The 20,290-nt window shown below is 32.3% G+C and overlaps 1 protein-coding gene across 1 annotated transcript in view; it reads left to right on the top strand.

The window, feature by feature from the left end:
* Nucleotides 1–20,290, top strand: part of LOC122013615 (transformation/transcription domain-associated protein-like) — a 59,630-nt gene that overhangs the window by 11,360 nt on the left and 27,980 nt on the right. The window contains exons 6-13 of the mRNA XM_042569867.1: nt 7,466–7,561; nt 7,697–7,759; nt 7,876–7,935; nt 12,407–12,475; nt 12,952–13,033; nt 14,685–14,737; nt 14,813–14,911; nt 14,973–15,350. Of these exons, the coding sequence (XP_042425801.1) occupies nt 7,466–7,561; nt 7,697–7,759; nt 7,876–7,935; nt 12,407–12,475; nt 12,952–13,033; nt 14,685–14,737; nt 14,813–14,911; nt 14,973–15,350 (900 nt within the window). The remainder of the gene's footprint in view (nt 1–7,465; nt 7,562–7,696; nt 7,760–7,875; nt 7,936–12,406; nt 12,476–12,951; nt 13,034–14,684; nt 14,738–14,812; nt 14,912–14,972; nt 15,351–20,290) is intronic.

Here is a 20,290-nt window from a genome sequence, read left to right on the forward strand (position 1 = left end):
GGAGTTACAAGGATGGATAAATAAAGAATGAGAATATTAGAGAGAAAGTTCAGGGTGTATCTATTGAAAGAAAACTTCGGGAGATACATTTAAAATAGGACGAACATGTACTTAGACAATTAATAAATACTTCAGTTAAACAATGTGAAACTATGACAAATATGCACATAAATGAGAAAGATCAAAGAATTTATTTAAATATAGATGATAATATTGTAGGAGGTATAATCCAATGATATAGAAGGATTCATATAATGAACCCATTTAGTGGGATATGGCTTGGTTGTTGTTGTAGTATGTTACATAAACTCTGAATTGGAGTTGTAGCACACTTTCTTTGTTGCCTCCATAATTAGCAAAAAGATTTTACACATGGGTTTTAAGATTGCTTCTGGTGTATATGCTAGAGCAATCTTATTCATATACTATGAACCAATATTGTGTTTTTCACCATTTTAAAAGGCGGGCTGCCTGGGCAGTTTCAACAAGTGATCACTTTATTTAGTTGCTAGGTGATCCTTTTAAAACGTGGCACAGATGATCCACCTACAATGTTTATATAAAGTTATCGCGCTATTTGAATTTAGAAACTAACATTAATTCTTCTCATTAAACAACTGACACCCTATGTATGCATGAGTCTTTTGTTCCATGTAATTCTTGCATTTCCTTTTTCACCCAATATGAGCGCCTTTAATTGGTTTTTGACTATCTTTTCTTCCTTTTTGCTTGTTTCGCTATTCCTCTTCTTTTGACTCTTTTTTCTCATTTGTTGTTAGATTTTTCACCATTTAATATATTTCTTGTTTTGGAATTACAAACCATTTTTTTACATTAAAATTGCAATTATATATTTATATAAATTAATAACTCCGCCTATTTCGACCTAGTCATAGCTGTTCTTAAGCCTGAATAAAGGAGGAGGGTTGCGCCAGGTTGCCACCCAGCATTAAACTATGCCAAATATTCAATGAATGAATCCATTGAACTATTGTGCTAATGCTAGGTCCTTCCCTGGAAGGAACACGTTGCAAGATCCGATTATAACTTCTCGGTAAGGACCGTTACATCTCCAGAATTCGGGTGTAGTGCTAAATATGTAAGAGTTCGCGTTGCAGTGTCTGACTGTAATGTATCGTCAAAGATCACTATATCTCGATGAGAACTTTGGTGTAGTGTTAAATAAGTAAAAGTTCTCACACCATAGGTCGGATAAAAACAAATATAATAGGAAAACTAATAATCTTAAATTTGGAACATGGAACATAGGAACCTTCATTGGTAAATCAATGGAGGTACTGAGGTAGTAGATAAGATGATTAGGAGAATAATTAGTATTTTGTATGTACAATAGACAAAATGGGTAGGCGAGAAGACAAAGATGCTAGAGAACTCGGATTTTAAGTTATGGTACACAGGAAAGAGTAAAGCAAGAAATAAAGTGAGTATTGTTGTAGACAGTTCGTTAAAGGATGAAATTGTAGAAGTAGTTAGAAAAGGGGATAAAATTATAACCCTTAAGATAATAGTGGTGAAAGAAATTATGAACATAATTAGAGTATATGCACCACAACTATGATTAGATGAAGGTTCTAAATCAAGGTTTTGGGATGACTTAGATAAATATTACAAAACATTCTGGTAAATGAAATGATTATAATAGGTGATCTAAATGAGCATGTCGGAGTGAAAAATGAGGAGTATGTGAGGGTACATGGGGTTATGTGTTTGGAACGAGAAATGAGGAAGGGAAAACTATATTAGATTTTACGATAGCATATGACCTTATATTAACTAATACATTTTTTAAGAAAAGAGAATAACACTTAGTCACATTCAAAAGCGAGAATAATAAATCGCAAATTGACTTTCTTATGGTTAGGAAAGAGGATAGAAAGATTTGTAAAAATTACAGGGTCATCCCTGGAGAAAGTTTAACTACCCAACATATGTTAGTAGTGTTGGATAGGTGCCTCAAACATAGTATCAATAGAAAGAAAATATATACGACTCCTAGAATTAAGTGCCGGAAGTTAAAGGATGGGAAGCAAAATATATTTAAGGAGAAGGTAGGAGTACAAGCATTAAGTGAAATATATGGTGACTCTAATACGACATGGATAAGATGATATCAAACTTGAAAATAATAACTAAGAGTGTACTCGGTTAGTCAAAGGGACATGCACCAAAAATAAGAAATCTTGGTGGTGGAATGAGAAAGTACAAGAGAAAGTGAAGGAAAAACGAATAACTTATAAGGAATTATATATTTGTAGGGAGGAAAACTTTAAAAATATATGATAGTCAAGAAAGAAGCTAAGAAAGTAGTGAATGAAGTAAAAAATGAACTTTTTGAACGATTATATAAAAAATTGGATACTAAAGAAGGGAAAGAAGACATTTATAGAATAGTTAAAGTGAGAGAAAGGAAGATAAGAGATCTTATCCAAATAAAATGTATTAAAGATGAATGTAATAGGGGACTAAGTAAACGATGGAGAAATAAAAGAGTGGTGGAAGAGGTATTTTCATCAACTTTTTAATAAAGATTTAGATGGCCAACTTAACTTAGGTAATTTTAGTAGGTTAAATGAGTATAGAAATTTAAATTTTTATCGTATAAATCAAACATCAGAAGAAGAACAAATGGGATGTATAATGAAAAAGTCGTTAGATCTGATGATATTCCGATAAAGGTATAAAGTGCCTAGGGAAATAAGATATTGAATGGCTTATGAAATTATTTAATTTGATATTGAAAACGAAAAAAATACCCGATCAATGGAGGATAAGTACTTTAGTTTCCTTGTATAAGAACAAGGGAGACACACAAAATTGTACAAACTATAGGGGTATTAAACTAATGAGTCATACCATGAAGCTTTGGGAAAAAGTAATAGAAAAAAGATTAAGGAAAGAGACCAAGGTGACTGAAAATTAATTTGGGTTCATGCCTGAAAGGTCGACAATAGAAGTTATATATTTTAGACAATTAATTGAAAAATATCGGGAGCAAAAACAAGATTTATATATGATATTCATTGACTTAGAAAAAACTTATGATAGAATTATAAGAGAAATTATATAAAAAATTTTAGAAGAAAGAGGTGTTAACATAACATATATTGAATTAATTAAGGATATATATGAGGATGTGATGACCAGAATAAAGACTTGGGTAACTGAAGTATTTCTAATAAAGATAGGGTTACATCAAGGATCAACTCTAAGTTCCTATCTTTATACACTAATTATGGACGAACTCATTACACACATTCAAGAGACTGTACCATTGTATATGTTGTTTGTAGATGATATTGTTTTGGTAAATGAAACACGTGAAGGAGTAAATACTAAACTAGAATCTTAGCAGAAAATACTATAAGGGAAAAGTTTTAAGCTTAGTAGAGTAAAAATAGAATATATGAAATTTAATTTAGCAATATTAGACGTAATAAGATAATTGTTAGGATAGAAGATGATGAGTTGTTCGGAACCGAGTGTTTTAAATATTTAGGTTCATTTTTTGTAAAATGATGGAGGGATTGAGAGAGATGACGTACATCAAATACAAGCAAGATGATTGAAATAAGAAATGAGAGCATTAGATAGCAAGTCGGAGTTGTATCTATTGAGGGAAAACTCCGAGAGACACTTTTAAGATGGTATGAATATGTACTTAGATGACTAATAAATGCTCTAGTTAAGCGATGTGAAACTATGACAACACGCATATCACACGAGGAAGAGGGAGAACAAAAAAAACTTGATTAACAACAATAAAACAAGATAAAATTTATTTAAGTATTGATGATGATATAGTAGGAGATAGAGCTTAATGGTGTAAAAGGATCCATATAGCTGACCCCACCTAGTGGGATAAGCCTTAGTTGTTGTTGTTGTTGTGTATATTTATATAAATTAATATTAGTCATTCTTAATTTAATATATTCTCTTTCCTATTCTAATATTATTTGAATGCGGACCTTCTCCCACTTAGGTGCTAAGCAATAAGCTGACTGCCTAAGAGTACCTTTCCAATAGTTCGGTGATTGCAGCACAAAGCTACCTGTGTACTTGGCCATTTTTACTTTTAGTAGGTTTTATCTGCCGCACCCATCCTGATGGCAGCTCGCAACCTATTGGGCTGATAAGGAAGATAAAAGGAGGCTAATTAAGCATCGTAGGATAAGTATGGAATAGGGCTTACATTTATCAAGTTAGAAGCACATTTATCAAGCTGATAACTGCTTTCTGTAGACTGATTAATAGAGTTGTTGCAGGTAAATTTTGCAATGGGCAAAATTCTTATCAAATCACTGTATTTTCTCCCATTAGGCAGCTAAGCAAGTTTTTTTGACTATGACAATCCGTGGATAAAATGTAGGTAAAAACTTAAGTTGGGTTTTAAATTATTATTACGGAATATTCCAGAAGTAGCTAATAAATTTAACATTTCAATGCGGGAACTCACTTAATCTAACAACTTTATTAAAGAATAACTTGGCTAAACGGGATGAGATGGACTTTTAGTTCTGCAATCTTCATTCACTTTTGAAGCAAGTGTGACATAATAGAATGAGAACAAACTTGTCTTTCTTGAGAGAGGACATTAATTTCCATTTAGTCAGTGCAGACCTTTTCTTGTTTAACACTTGAGCCAATTTCCAAATGGTATTTATGTTTTTTGTAGTTTCCATTTAGTCACCTTTTCTTGTTTAACTATGCATTGCATGTGGAAACAGTCTTTTGTAATACAGGGTAAGATTACGTAAAATAGATCTTCCCCGGACATGCACCATTACGTAAAATAGATCTTCCCCGGACATGCACCGTGCTGCCTATTTATAACTATGCATTGCATTTGCCATCTCTGTTGGATCCTTCTTCATCATGAGCACTGGCAACACTGATCTCTTGTCCTCTAGAAGCATACACTCATTACTCACATGTTCAATCTGATTACGTTTAGCTTTTAGCTTTCTCCAATATTTATGCAAGATTATGATGACACTCAACTCCATCTTGCTCAAACTGTTGCCTCCAGTGAAGCTTCTGTGCATGAGCAGCATCACCTCTAGCTTTCACTTTTGATCTTACGTATGGGGTTGTTTCTAGAGCTTAGCAGTGGGTTGCCTGGGGAAGACCCTCCTGGTTCAAGGTATTCATGCTTTTCTGCATCTCTTGCAAGCTGTTGAAGTGCGTGCGCACTCACACTGGGTCAATTGCCTAGACCTTCGGCTTGTGCTTCTACAGCTGCTGCATCTATATGATTATTTGTATTTGATAATCTGCATTATTTATAAATATTATAATATCATTTAGTATTATTAATCTGATATTTTCAATAATTCGATATTATTGATAAATAAGTATACTATCTAAGAATATCATTGATAATCTTATATATATCATAGCCTATGCAGTACATACATAAAAATATTTGTAGAATAACAATTTGCTATTGCTAAGGATCTGATTCTGTTTTTAATCTGAATAGGACAAACAGTCATTGATGGATATCTTCGTTTTGGAGCAACATAATTAGAATTAACTCAGTCATAATTAGTTAATACAATGCATGACAAACATTTATGTTGATATTCTTAAATAAGCATTGCACTAAGTTTAGTGGAGGAATATGATCCATTCATGCAGCTGACTCGAATATTTGGCACCAGCACGACTCATGCCTTGATGATGATGGTGATTTGTATATAATGATATCTAATGGCATATGACAATCTGGTTGGTGATAGGCTAATAGCATTGATGTGTTTCTCGATTAGGCCTGGAGTCTAAATGAATGAAACCAAAGATGCTGGATATACTCTGTAGTAAAACCCAATTAAGTCTAGTTGTGCTAACTTAAAGTTGATATGGCTTTGTGGTGCTGGAATTGAGGAAGGATGCATATGATATTTAATCAGTTCACAACACCCGCATTCTAATAGCTATGGCATGGTGAAATATTTTATTTAATACATGCCCATTATTAATGACAATTTTTGTTCTATTGTCCATTATTATGTTGGGATGCAGGATATTTGTAAACAATGCAAAACAGGGTTTCATTATTGTTCTTGCAAGAACTTAGGGTGAGATAGTTAAAATATTTGGTTTTGATTAAGGAGTACTTGGCATGGGAAATTGCCTTATTAACCAATGAAAGATCATTTTGCAAATGTTCATTTATGTGATTTTTTTTCTCTTTATTGCGAATATTAGATAAATATGATATGTGACATGCTGGACTTCATGTTTATACTAAGGTCTCTTTTTCTATAAAGGAAAGAAATAGATAGGGAAAGAAAAAAGTAGGAAAAAAATGAGAGAAATATTTTCCTTTGATGGAAGAGATGAAAATATTTTTAAATTTCATTTGTCTAAAATAAAAAAAAGAATAACAAAAATAAAAATAAATTTTATTTTTTTAATCTAAGATTTGAGCTACAATAAAAAGACTTGGTTAGCAAAACAATAAAACAAGATAAAATTTATTTAAGTATAGATGATGATATAGTAGGAGATGAAACTCAATGGCGTAAAATGATCCATATAGCCGACTCCACCTAGTGGGATAAGGCTTGATTGTTGTAGATTTGAGCTACATGCTTTGTGATTTTTTTTTTATTGGCTAAATCGGATAGAATCAATACAATGGCAATTACGTCTTTTCCCATTATCCCATTAAGTGGGGTCGATTGGATAAAATCAATATAGAGTAAAATTGAAAAAATATCCTCCAAGGTTCAAGATTTTAAGTCGTGCTGAAGTTTTTGTTTTTTTGACTAGAATGATATTGATTTTGTATTGTGCCAATATTTTGATATATGATATTAGTGGCGAATTGGAAGTGAAATGAGAAAGGAGAGAAAAAGAAAAAGATAATCATAAAGATAATAATATTATCTTAATTTATCTTGACCTATGTTGTAATATGCTGGTGGCATGACATAATATTTATTGACAATGGTATATAAGACATTGTGTGTGCGCTGAGTGATATCAATTTTGTTAACTTATCTTTATGATGTTTCAAAAGGGGAGTTTTGATGTAACGGTAAAATTGTTGCCATGTAACTTGGAGATCACGGGTTCGAGTTACAGATACAACCTCTTTTAAATTAGGATAAAACTGTGTACAATAGATCCTTCTCTTGAGCATTGACTGGAGTTTCATGCACCAGGCTGACCTTTATCTATATGATATTTCATTGTTTCGCCCGACATGATACAAGATTTCAAACCATAGCATTTTCCTTCCCTCCAACTTTATCCATCAAAGGAAATGGAGAAAAAGTGCAGCCAGGAAAATTTTTCTATCTTGCTATTAGGAAACATGCCATAAGAGATTATTGTGAATCAATTTTTTATCTATTCAATTTGTTTGACTAGTCAAATATATTATGCCATTTTGTTTTATATTTTCCCTCAATACTAACTTGATATTGCTTTCATGCAGTTGTCACGGATTATCTATTTGTTCTCAAGAAATATGCATGACTCATCTTTAACCATTGTCATTCACACAACCTGTGCTCGTTTGATGCTTAATCTGGTTAGAATTTTTTTTCCTTGAAAATTGAATCAACTAAAATGCTTGTACATTTCTGTTTATATTTTTGAATAATCTGAAAACACTTTAATGCAATACATATATTTGTAATCACTGATTTTCTACTTTGGGCCTTAGGTGGAGCCAATATATGACAAAGGAGTTGACCTCCAGAGCATGGATGAAGCACGAGCTCTATTGGTACAAATTCTCATGGTTTTGATCTGTTTATTTTGTCTTGTATAAAAACATTATTTTTCTTGCTCCTCATATCATGTTTCTTTATTTATTGTTTCTTATTGTTGTTTTATATTTAGGGTCGCATATTGGACACTTTTGTTGGGAAATTTGTGACCTTTAAACGCATTGTACCTCAGGTACATTGACTCTCTGTTGATTCACACCTACCTCTAGTGTGTTACATATGGTTATACTAATATATGCAACTTTGTATGGTAGGTAGATTACAGTTTTTGTTTTTTATTTCCTTTTATGTTTGCTTCTGTTACCTTTTTTAGGTACATTGGTTGTAGTCTGTTGTTGAAGGTGATAAATAATTATTTGGTATATACAAGTTTGTCAGTACCTAAGAACAAAAAGAGATCGTCGGGTTAGTAGTCGGCTTAGTATTGCAAGATCAGAGCGTAGTATCAAAAATCCTACCATTTAATTAAAATATGTTAGAACTATATTTGACATTTGTAATACATCATATTTATTAACTTTTAATATATAATAGTGCATTGAATTGTTTTGACTTTTGAATATTATTATTCCTATATCATAAAGCTTAAAAAAAATTATTCATATAGTAAAATATATGAAAAATAAAATATAATTTATAAAGTCTTCCATCTTTACATGGCTAGTAGCAATTTTTATGAGTTAATAATAATAATTAAAAATTATTCTTCTAATTATCTGTTATAAGAATCTTATATGATTTAAAACTTTCTTGAATTATACAACAACAATCAAGCCTTATATACGGGTGAGCAAAAGTTCGGTTAAACCGAATTAACCGGCCGAACCACCCAAATTTAAAAATTCGGTTCAATTATTTCGGAAATTTGAGTTTTTTGTTAAAAATATCGGTTGTTTCGGTTAATTTGGTTTGTTTTCAATTTTAAAGCTCCTAATTCAGTTAAATCGAATAAACCGATTTATTTTATTTTCTTTTTGCAATTATCATAATTGTTAGGGATTTGGATGAGGGATAGTATCAAACTTGTGATTTTGCATGATCTCTAATGATACCATGTTCTGAAAATTGCCATTAGCAATGATAAACAAGCACACATTCTCTAAATCAACGACTTAAAAGTTAAAATTAGATATAAATATATTATTGTTGGAAAGTTCAGTTAATTCGGCCGAAAATCGAATTAATCGATATTTTATCGGTTCAATTTGAAGGTTCAGTTGGTTCGAAAAAATTTTAATTTGTTTGGTTTCGGTTAAATTGGTTCGGTTTTGAACCGATTATTCAACTCTAGGCTTATCCCACTAAGTGGAGTCGACTATATTGATCCTTCTTCTCCATTAGGCTATCTCTTACTATATCATTATTTATATAATTAAATAAATTTCAACTTGTTTTATAGTTGCTAATCAAGTCTTCTTTGGTTTTACTCTTCTCGTTTAATGTGCGTATTTGTAATAGTTTCACATTGCCTAACTCGAATATTTATTAGTCGTCTAAGTACATGTTTGTATCATTTTAAATGTCGCTCGGAGTTTTCCCTCAATAGGTACAAGCTTGATTTTCTCTCTAATATTTTCATTTCTTATCCTATCCACACATATGCCCGCACATCTATCTTAACACCCCTATCTATGTGACTTTCATCTTTTGCTCATTTACTCGAGTCTTAGACTAAAATTCAGTTTCATATAATATATTAGGTCTAACAATTATTTTGTAGAAGAACAAAATTCAATTATTGTTTAAAATAGATTTACAATAAAAAAATCCTCAAAATCCTTAGGATCCGCCCTACAAGATCAATAATGCCATGAGCTTGGCTTCTGTTCCCGACATAAAACTATCTCTTTCCACGAAGTTTCACTAGTCTCATTTCCTGAAAAAAGTCCTAGACCTTTACATTTCAGAGATACTTTACAATCACAAAGAACCTGACACTCTTCTCCATTTAATCATCCTGCTTATATTCTATGTAAGACATCTCTTTACCCCTATCTATTTGTAAAAATGATTTTAAATACTTAAATATCTCAGTTATAGATAACTTAACATCTCTTATCTTAATAATTACCTTATTACGTCTAATATTGTTAAATTTAACTTTACACCACTTAGCGTAAAACCTTTCATTTCTAGTGTTTTCTGCCGCTAAGATTCGAGTTTAATATTTACTCCTTCACATGTCTAATCTATCAAAATAATATCGTTTACAAACAATATATACGTGCCCTAGATGTGTCTAGTGAATTCATCCATGATTAGTGTAAAAAGATAGAGACTTGATCTTAATGTAACCTTAACTTGATAGAAAATGTTTCGGTTAATCTATATGAAGTCTTAATTTTTGTCATTATATGCTCATACATATCCTTAATTATTTCAATTATGCTACGCTAATATCTTTTCTTTTTAGAATTTTTCACATGATTTCCCTCGAGACTTTATTATAAGTTTTTTCTAGGTCGACAAATATGATAGGTAAGTCTTACTTTTGTTCTCTATACTTTTCAATTAGTAGCTTAAGAGGATGTATAACTTTTATTGTTGACTTTTTAGACATGAATTTAAATTAATTCTCTCTCATTGTGCTCTCCTTCGTTAGTTTTTTTTTTTTTTCAAACTTTCATGGTATGACTGATTAATTTAATACCCTTATAATTCACATAATTGTGTACATCTCTTTCATTTTTATATAGGAGGATTAGAGTATTTACTCTTCAATTTTTTTTTTCATATATAATATCATATTGAATAAATTCATAAGTCATTCAATATCTTGCTTCCCTAGACACTTCTATATCTCCATCGGAATATCATCTGATTTAACTTGCTTTCTAATTTGCATCCCATCTAAAGCTTTTATATTTTTAAGTTTGAATTTTATGATAAAAATTTAAATTTCTATACTCTGATTTATTTAAATTGCTTAAGTTAAGTTGGTAACCTAAACCTTTATTAAAAGGTTGATGAAAATATTTTTTCCATCCCTCTTTTATTTCATTATCATTCACTAATACATTATTGCATTTATCTGTAATGCAACGGTAAAGTTGTTGCTTTGTGATCAAAATGTCACGGCTTCGAATCCTGAAAACAGCCTCTTGCAAAAGGCAGGGTAAGGCTGCGTACAATGGATCCTTCCCGAGGACCCCGCATAGCGGGAGTTTCGTGCACCCGGTTGCCCTTTTATTTATCTTTAATGCATCTTATTTGGATAAGATTTCTTATCTTCTTTTCTTTCACTTTGACTATTGTATATATGTTCATTTCTCCTTTTGCCAACTGTCGATATAAACATTCAAGTTTCATTCTTATCTTCACATATCGGTTTCTTGACCTCTTTTTCGGCTATTATATTTTTTTAATATATTTTTTAATTTCTTATAAGTGTACAACTTATAGGTTGTTTATTTTTCTTTACTTTCTCTTGTACGTTCTCATTTCATCATCAAGATTCTTTAGTGAGTTGTACACGTCCTTTTAACTTACTGAGTACGCTCTTCTCTATCATTTTAACTTTAATAGTATCTTATCGCATGCCATATTTGAGTTGTCATGTATTTCTATTAATACTTGTATTCCTACATTTTCATTAAATATGTTTTGTTTTTCATCCTTAACTTTCACCATTTAATTAAAACTTTCTCGAATTATATGAACCAAAAAATTATTATAACAGTGTTAAATTTTAAGAAGATATCTAACATAATGTAAAACATATTCTTTGTGGTTAAGGGCTTTGGGGTTGAAATTCTATGTAGGCATGATAAAGAGACATAGGATTGGTCCATAAATTTACAAGATTCTAATCCAATTTAGATCCTTGTTGGGATTGCTGATGTCAATTTGAATCATAAGATTTTAAGATTGTAAGGTTTGGATTGCAATCTTACTACCATGGGTATAAGATCTTGAAATCTCTTCTTGGTGCATGTACTTTCTGTTTTTATTTATGCATTTATCAGCAATGTCAAGACTAGGTTCTGATGTAGTTTGTTGCATCTTGTAATGTATTACACCTGCCTTATTACTTGCTATTGTTTATTATGTATGTCTCTTTTTCAATCTAGATTACAATGTCGTACACTGATATGCTTATACATAAGTGACAATATCTGAAGAAGGGCAGACTTATGAAATTGCAATCCTTAGGAGAGTTTCTCTTGCCATTTCAGCGGTGTTCATAGTGGTGTCTTATTGGGGCAGGTGTATAACAGGCGTCACATGACCATGGTTCTGCAGTAATGTGGTGGCAGAGTTCATAATGGAGTCTTGTTGTTATACTAATTTTTGAATTTCAAATTTCTTGTTAACTAATAAATTGCTTAGTAGCTATATTGAAAGGTGAGAATGAGTAAAGAGGATCAAAGAAACTTTACATAACATTAAAAGTGATTCAAATAATATGGGATTCTAAAATACTAATGATATACCTTACATACACCTTTAGGAAGGTACAAGATCCAAGCAGTCCCCAAGTAGTCAGGGTGCAGAAGAGCAGATCTTATTATTGTTTTCATAAATCTGTTTGTTTTCATAAATCTGTTTGCTCTGCTCGATTGTGCTTGCATATGTCTGCATGTTCTTGTTCCTTCCATTTAATTTTTATATTCTTGTTCCTTCCATTTTGCACACTGCTGCAGCTCTTGGAAGATGGTGAGGAAGGAAGAGAGTATTCTTCCTTGAGGTCAAAACTTGAAGTTCCCATTCAGGTACTGAAATATTTTTTTCTTTAAAACTCCATGATGCTCTTCTATCAACTTCCTGTTTTGAAAATATCAACTTGAGTTAAGTTTTATTTTTATCCATTTTTCTTGTGGTTTTTTCCCCTGTAATTATGCTACTTTATTGGAATTTTACTTCAGTTTGCTCGATTCATTTGCTTCATATACCAAGGAACATTTTGTAGCTGTCTTTGTCAAAATATGGGTCAAACAACTACTTTTAGATGTTAACCTGAAATACTTTGAAGTAACAAAACTTGAAAGTGCTTAACTATATATTTCTGGCTGCTCCAAAAATAAGAGTTTCTGCTTTCTAGTTCTGCTTTGAGGCTTGCATTGCATTCCTATTCTTTTCGTACATGCTTTCCAAAATTAGTTGGACTTTGTTCTTGGTCAATATATTCTTTCTACTTGATTTGGTTATCCTTGTGTATTATTAATCTGATGTTTGCTTCTTTCTGCAGGCTGTTCTTAATTTTCAGACTTCATTGGAATATGCCAAAGAAGTCAGTGATTACAAAAATTTAATTAAAACATTGGTGATGGGTACTGACAATACACCTAGATTCTTGAATTTAATAATAATTAAATGTCTCATGTTTCATATATTCTTCCATATTTCTTTTGAAATATCAGTTTTAGAGCTTTCCAATGTGATCTGATCCTTTTCCAGAACCTCGCATTGGAGGGGCTTCGTGCACTAGACTGCTCTTCTTTATGGAAAAAGAATTTAAATTGAACATAAAACTCTTGATATAATGCACTACAGGAATTCGTTATTATTATTTTTTTTCATTACGTTTTGTGTTTGGAGAAACTTATGGACCGTAATAGTAAAATTATGATTAGTATAAACCATAAAGTAGGACCATGTTTTTAACGGGCTTAACTTTCTTGGGTCCAGTATTCGTACAAGAGTTGTGTTTAGCATATACTTCACCATAGATGGTTTGTAATCTCTATTGGCACAATCAGTCTACTAATACAATAGAAAATGAATTTATTTGGAATGAATAATAGTGAATTAACAAGAATCATATTCATTACAAATAGGGCTCAGTCACTTTTTTGATTTCTTGTCTAATTATTCTTAATTAAGATCAGAAGATACATGATATTGATTTTGATGTATTTCACAATGAGAGAATTTTGTTTCATGTAAAATTCTTTTTAATGGATAATACTTTCCAGAAACTCTGTTGTTTGGTACGAAGTATATGAAAAATTAATAGGAGCATTTTGGAGGAAAATGAGTTCCTATACATTTTGAAGGAAAAATGACTTCCTCTCAAAATAGATGAAAGTCATTTTTTTCCACCTGTCGACAAATAGTGCTCAGTCACTTTTTTTATTTCTTGTCTAATTATTCTCAATTAAAATCAGAAGATACATGATATTGATTTCGATGGATTTCACAATGAGAGAATTTTTTTTCATGTAAAATACTTTTTAATGGATAATACTTTGCGGAAACTCTGTTATATGGTACGTAGTATATAAAAAATTAATAGGAGCATTTTGGAGAAAAATGAGTTCCTATACATTTTGAAGGAAAAATGACTTCCTCTCAAAATAAATGAAAGTGGTGAGCCCTTTGCCCTCCTCTATCATTGGAGAAGGGGGACATATTTTCTGGGATTCTAAAGTCATTTCCAATGTTTCAGACATGCCCAGATGATTCCTTTATGCATAATTTAAATGCATTGTCTGATCCATATGTAAATTGAGTAAATTGTGAATTTAATTGATTGTGAAACATTATGTTGTTGGATGGATATATGGGGTTGCTACAAATTAAAAAAAAGCTTTAATGCTTAACAATCAGTTAAGTATGAACAGGGCAAGCTTATGACTAGTGCTTGTTAAGCTCAAAAGACCTATGCAAATCACTTTTAGCCAATTATATTCCTGTAGATGAATGAAGCATACAAAACTTAATTAAGAAAGTGAAGAGAATATTTGGTGGTGTATAGTTTTACTAGTGATCTTTCACTTAAAGCAGAGCTGAATATCAGAAAACGATCCCTGGAGCATATTCTAATCTGCTATGATCTAGTGTCATTATTTTACATCAATACACATATTTTTTTAAGCCTTTCAATCATGATACACTAGTGAGGTTTATTTTTTTTTTCTCAATTCAGATTTTACTACTCTGTAATGATGGATGGTACTGATTGGCTGATAAATTATGCAGGAATGAAGACTATAATTTGGAGCATCACAAATGCTCATATGCCACGCTCACAGGTTTAGATATTTTTACTTCAACTGTAGAATCTAATCAGATTTTTGTATTGAGATTGTTCTCATCTTTTCATGTAGGTTTCTTCATCATCACATGGTGTTCAACAGCAAATGCAGGCCTCCCCATCAACTAATGTGTCCCTTCCTCAAACATTTAAAGGGATGCGGGAAGATGAGGTATTTCAAGTTGTGTTTTCTTTTGGTTTCTTGTCTTTATCTTGATTTTTTGTTGAAATAGGTTAGGAAGGCAACTGGGGTTCTGAAGAGCGGAGTTCACTGTTTGGCACTGTACAAGGAAAAGGATGAGGAAAGGGAAATGTTACAGCATTTCTCACAGATTCTAGCTATAATGGAACCTAGAGACCTCATGGATATATTTTCCCTATGCATGCCAGAACTTTTTGAGTGCATGATAACCAACACTCAGTTGCTTCACATATTTTCTACGCTCTTGCAAACTCCTAAAGTGCTTCGCCCTTTCATGGATGTCTTAATTCATTTCCTTGTTGATAGCAAACTTGATGCTCTAAAGCAACCAGATACCCCTGCAGCTAAGCTTGTTTTGCAACCTTCCGTTTTTTTTATGGCTGCTGCAAAGGCTCCTGCAGATAGAGAGGCATACTTCAGCCTCATATATACTCGCATATTCCACAAATGCAATAAACCACCCCCACCTTATCACACTGAAACATACAACTACCTCAAACTTAGTGCAAAGAAATACAAAACCCTAGTTCAGCAGCCTTCTACACCACTACGCATATATACGCTGCACCACAAAACAACACACAGGTCATGAACACACAAAGCATCCACAACTCATTCTATTGCTCCACTTCCAATTAGACCAATATAAAGAAAGAATCCAAACAACTCAAAAATGGAATGACATTTTGTGTAAGAGTTGCATATATCCTGGAACTTTAAATCACAAGGACATTTCGATAAATATATCGTTAATAACATAAAAAATGGATTGTTGGAATGGAAAGAAGCTTTAAAAATCTTGATTATTGTGTGTCCTTTAATCTATTTTTTTTTAAACAACATGATCCATCCTATAAAAAAGAATATGTGGATCTAACATGATATAAAAAATCTTGATTTTTTTTAAAATGAATATGTGGAGTTATAAAAAGAAGACAAATAGTACTATTCTGAAACAATTGTGTAGATCTAACATGATGTAAAATGCGAAGACAACTTAAGATTGCACAATCATGTTCAAAAACTGATCAAAGTTGTGGGTGTTATAGTGTATACTAAAAGCCTAGCTTTTTGTAAACATTTATTTTTGAAATAAAAGAATCACATTGGTCAAATGTCTATATTTATATGCTAAGTGTAGTTTAATTAATTTATATTGTAGATAACTTGGTGTATGGTGTACACACAGAAGATCATGTTATCAGTTCTTTATATATTATAAACAGTTGCTCACGACTAAGATGGATAGGAACAAACCATTGGAATAGTCGTAGTGTAATTTGGTATTAGTTTATCTTAACTATAAAATTATACTAGTTTTCCTTGGAGCTTGGTTGGTGGCCGAGACTTGCTATCTCTTGGAGAAGGTTGCTTGGCCGAAACTGGGAAGAAGGAAGGAGGAGGTTTGATGGATTCTCATCTCGGTAGATCGTTGCCCACACAACGTCCGAGATAAGAAGAGGAATACGATAGAAGATCAAGAGATTGTTGCTTACAAAGAAAGGTATAACTAGTAATTGTTTTCCACATCATATTAGTTTTCTTTGTATGAATTCCAAACACAAGAGGTTAGAGATTCTAGGTTTCGAATTTGCGTATTCGATTTGTGTTTCTTTTCTTTTTCGATCTTGTGATTCGATTGTTCTTTATGATTAAACCTAGGGTTACTTTAGGGAGATTGAATATTGAATTTCTTTGAAAGGCTTTGCCTAGGCAGTGGTGGATGCTCCCATACCCAAGAAGGCCTAGTGCCTCACCAAGTTTTGTCCTGGAAGCCAATCTTAGAAATAAATATTTAATCGACTTTCTAACAGGGGTAGACTTGGATTAATAATGTTAAGTTCCGTTTGCGATCCAAGTCTAAACCTAAAAGAACAGATAAGTTAAATTTGGAATCAATAATGTTAAGTTTCGTTTGCGATTCCTAATTTAATTTCTAAAGAACACAATAGGTTGTTAGTAAAGGTAATTTTTGTACAGGGGAACCGGTATGATATTCCGCATAGCAACCAACAGTGGGTGAATAAAGGTGGCAATAGATCAGGCCCCCTTTGGCTCGTGAAGATTTGTGTTAGGTTGGTTGGGTTCAACTTGGTCAATTCGAGTCGTACCAAGCGTAACCTAAATTACCCAAGGTCTGGCCCTGACATTAGCCTTAGCCTATAGGATCTAATATTTCTATTTAGATATTTGTTTTTTTTTAAATTTTAAACAATTAATAAAATCTAAACAATAAAAATGCTATTCAAAATGTTGCTTTTAAAAATAGTACTAGAAATATTTAATATTAATAACTAATATTAGTGTTTTATGGAAAAATATGGTGGGTCACACCAGTGATGTTAGAGGCGCATCGAGGCGCAAAAGGGCTCCCTAAAGTTTGAGGCGCGAGGCACGCCCGAGGCGCGGGCCTCTTGAACATGAGATTGATTACTAAACTACTGACATACTCATATAATATGTCAAATATGATAACTATTAATATTCAACACACAAATATTAAATATGACAAGCAAAACACCACCATGATAAAGGTTTCAAACTTTCAAGTTTCAACTTTCTAATCTAAACTAACGAAGTTCATCAAAACAAGCGTAATAAGTCAAATTAATCATCAAGCTCAAGGTCATCCTCATTGTATTCTTCTTCTTCTTCTTTATCTTCATCTTCTTCAAATTTAATTTCTTCTTCATCTCTAAGTCTTAGATATGAGTGTCTCATAGAGGAAGATGTATTTTCCCTCTCGACTTGTTTAGGCCTAGCATGTGAACTAGAGGTCATGGATGCAATATTTTTTCCTCTAGTACAATATTCATGTTCTTCAGTTCCACTAGTCCTAGCAACGACATCCCATGTCAAGTCATCACCTTCAAAAACCAACTCATCTTCTTCATTATCACTTTCTCCATCCATTTTATCCATCAACCATTCATTACTGTTATCAATATCTGTTAAAGAGATGAGGTCAATGTTATCACGTGCATCATACCGAAATTTTAAGGCACGATTGTATTTCACAAATACCAAATCATTTAAGCCATGCTGAGCTAGCCTATTCCTTTTTTTGTTGTGAATCTACAAAATGTCAAAAATCACAATAAGTATAATAAAATAACAAAGAATATTTTCTACTTATAAAATAACATACTAATAATATTATACATTTATACATTTATATTTATTATATACTTGCTCAAATACACTCCAATTGCGCTTACGGTCGGAAACACTACAAGTGAGGCTAAGCACTTTAATAGCAAACTTTTGCAATTCTGGGGTATTTGCTCCGTAGCATTCTCACCATTCTGCTGGAGATAATGCTCTTCTATGTCTAATTGCCAAATTCCTCCCAAATAGTCCTTCTGCCTTTCGATATATAGAGAGCTGGGTAGTGATTTTATCTTGCTCGGTAGCGCTTGAAACCAATCTCTCCATAGTTTCAAACAAACCATTCACCACTTCTCCATATATATTTGAATCTGTGTATGAATAAAAATATTCTGGATTCAAATAATGTCCTGCAGCATGCAGAGGCCGATGAAGTTGGCATTCCCATCTCGTATCAATGATCTCAAATACTTCTTTGTATTTCTTTTCTTTCTCCTTAAAGGCCTTCATAATTGTTTCTTTTGCCCTATCCATAGCCTCATAATATAGCCCATTGTAGGTTTTCTTTCCCCATCAACTAGTCTCAGAATACGGACTAAAGGGCCATATATCTTTAAAATATGCACATCACTGCTCCAAAATCTAAGTGTCATGATGATTTTAGCTACCTTCTTCCCCTCCGCTTCTTTTGCCTGTTTACTCTCTGTCCAATCCTTTGAAATGAACATTTTTTTTTTAATTTTGCTTCTGTAGGTGCATCCTTTCAAGAGTAAGAAAAGCAGTAGCAAATCTCATGACACCCGTCCGATAAAGCTCTTTTTGTCTTGCGAATTGCCTTAACATATTTACCATGCCTGGGCGAACATAAATGTAAGCATTCACACTCATTGTCTTCTTTAATGTTGCTTTAAAATCAGACAATTTCCTAATGTCTTCTAAGATCATGTCGACGCAGTGAGCAGCACAAGGAGTCCAATACAAGTGTGGCCTTTTTGCTTCTAATAATTTTCTTACAAAAGAAGTTAGAAAACTAGATAAGTTTAACATATATAAGAAAAAACATATTGATAAGAAAGAATTAAATGAATTTTTACCAGTAAGCACATTGTTACTTGCACTATCCGTAACAACTTGAACAATATTTGCTTTTTCTACACACTCCACAAATCGATCAAGCAACTGAAATATTTTCTCTCCAGTCTTTGTATAATCAGAGGCATCAACCGATTCGATGAAAACTGAACCTTGAGGAGAATTCACTAAAAAATTAATCAATGTCCTTTGCCTTTTGTCTGTCCACCCATCTGTCATCAAACTACAACTATACTTGGCCCATTTTGTTTCACACGACTTAATGTAATCATTTGTCACTATCAACAACCTTTTTTAGAAAAGGAACCTGCACCTCATGATAACTAGGTCCTTTTAGACCTATACCATATCGGCCAACCAAGTCCAACATCTTTTTGAAGCTTGAATAGTTAACGTCATTAAAAGGAATTGCCACATCATACATCCACTCAGTTATGAACATACAAACTTTTCCCCTCAATTCTTTCTTGTATGCCCCATTTATCATAGTCTGCCTCTCTTTATCCTTTCTACTTTCAACAATTTTTTTTGCACATTAGGAGCAAAATACGTATCCATTGGACCTATTTGTCTTGGCTTTTTTTTGCATATTCACTGATCTAGAACTTGTACTTGTACTTAGGCAACACAACTTTAGCTCCAATATCATCCATATCAATATCATCACCAACAAGAGGGTCTACATCCTCAAAGTCCAATGTCGCAAGTTTAGAAAGATTACTTTTCTCCGTCTTTTTCTCCATGAAATTTTTAATTTCTTCATGGCGGACATCTTTTGCAAGTCGTAGTATTTCGAAACCTCTCAACAAGATGTTTTACACAATAGATATCCCTTTTTGTAACTTTTTGACAAAAGTTACATATCAAATCATTTTTGTTATTCGGATTGACTTTTTGAAAATAATTCCATGCCGGGTCTTTTGATATATATGTTGAAGTATCACTACTACCTTCCATGATAATTGAACAAGAAAATAGCCTGAAAAATAAAAAATAAAATAAAATCAATGCACAGGATAAAAAATGAAAGACCAGGACAAAAAAAAACAAATGAAAAACAGGACAACAGCACGAACAGGACTAACAATATAGCAAAAATGGATAGCACACTGTATCAGTAATAGAAAAACTGGAAAAAACAAAAAGAAA

Source organism: Zingiber officinale, chromosome 8B (assembly GCF_018446385.1).
Source record: "Zingiber officinale cultivar Zhangliang chromosome 8B, Zo_v1.1, whole genome shotgun sequence".
NCBI classification, from domain to species: domain Eukaryota; kingdom Viridiplantae; phylum Streptophyta; class Magnoliopsida; order Zingiberales; family Zingiberaceae; genus Zingiber; species Zingiber officinale.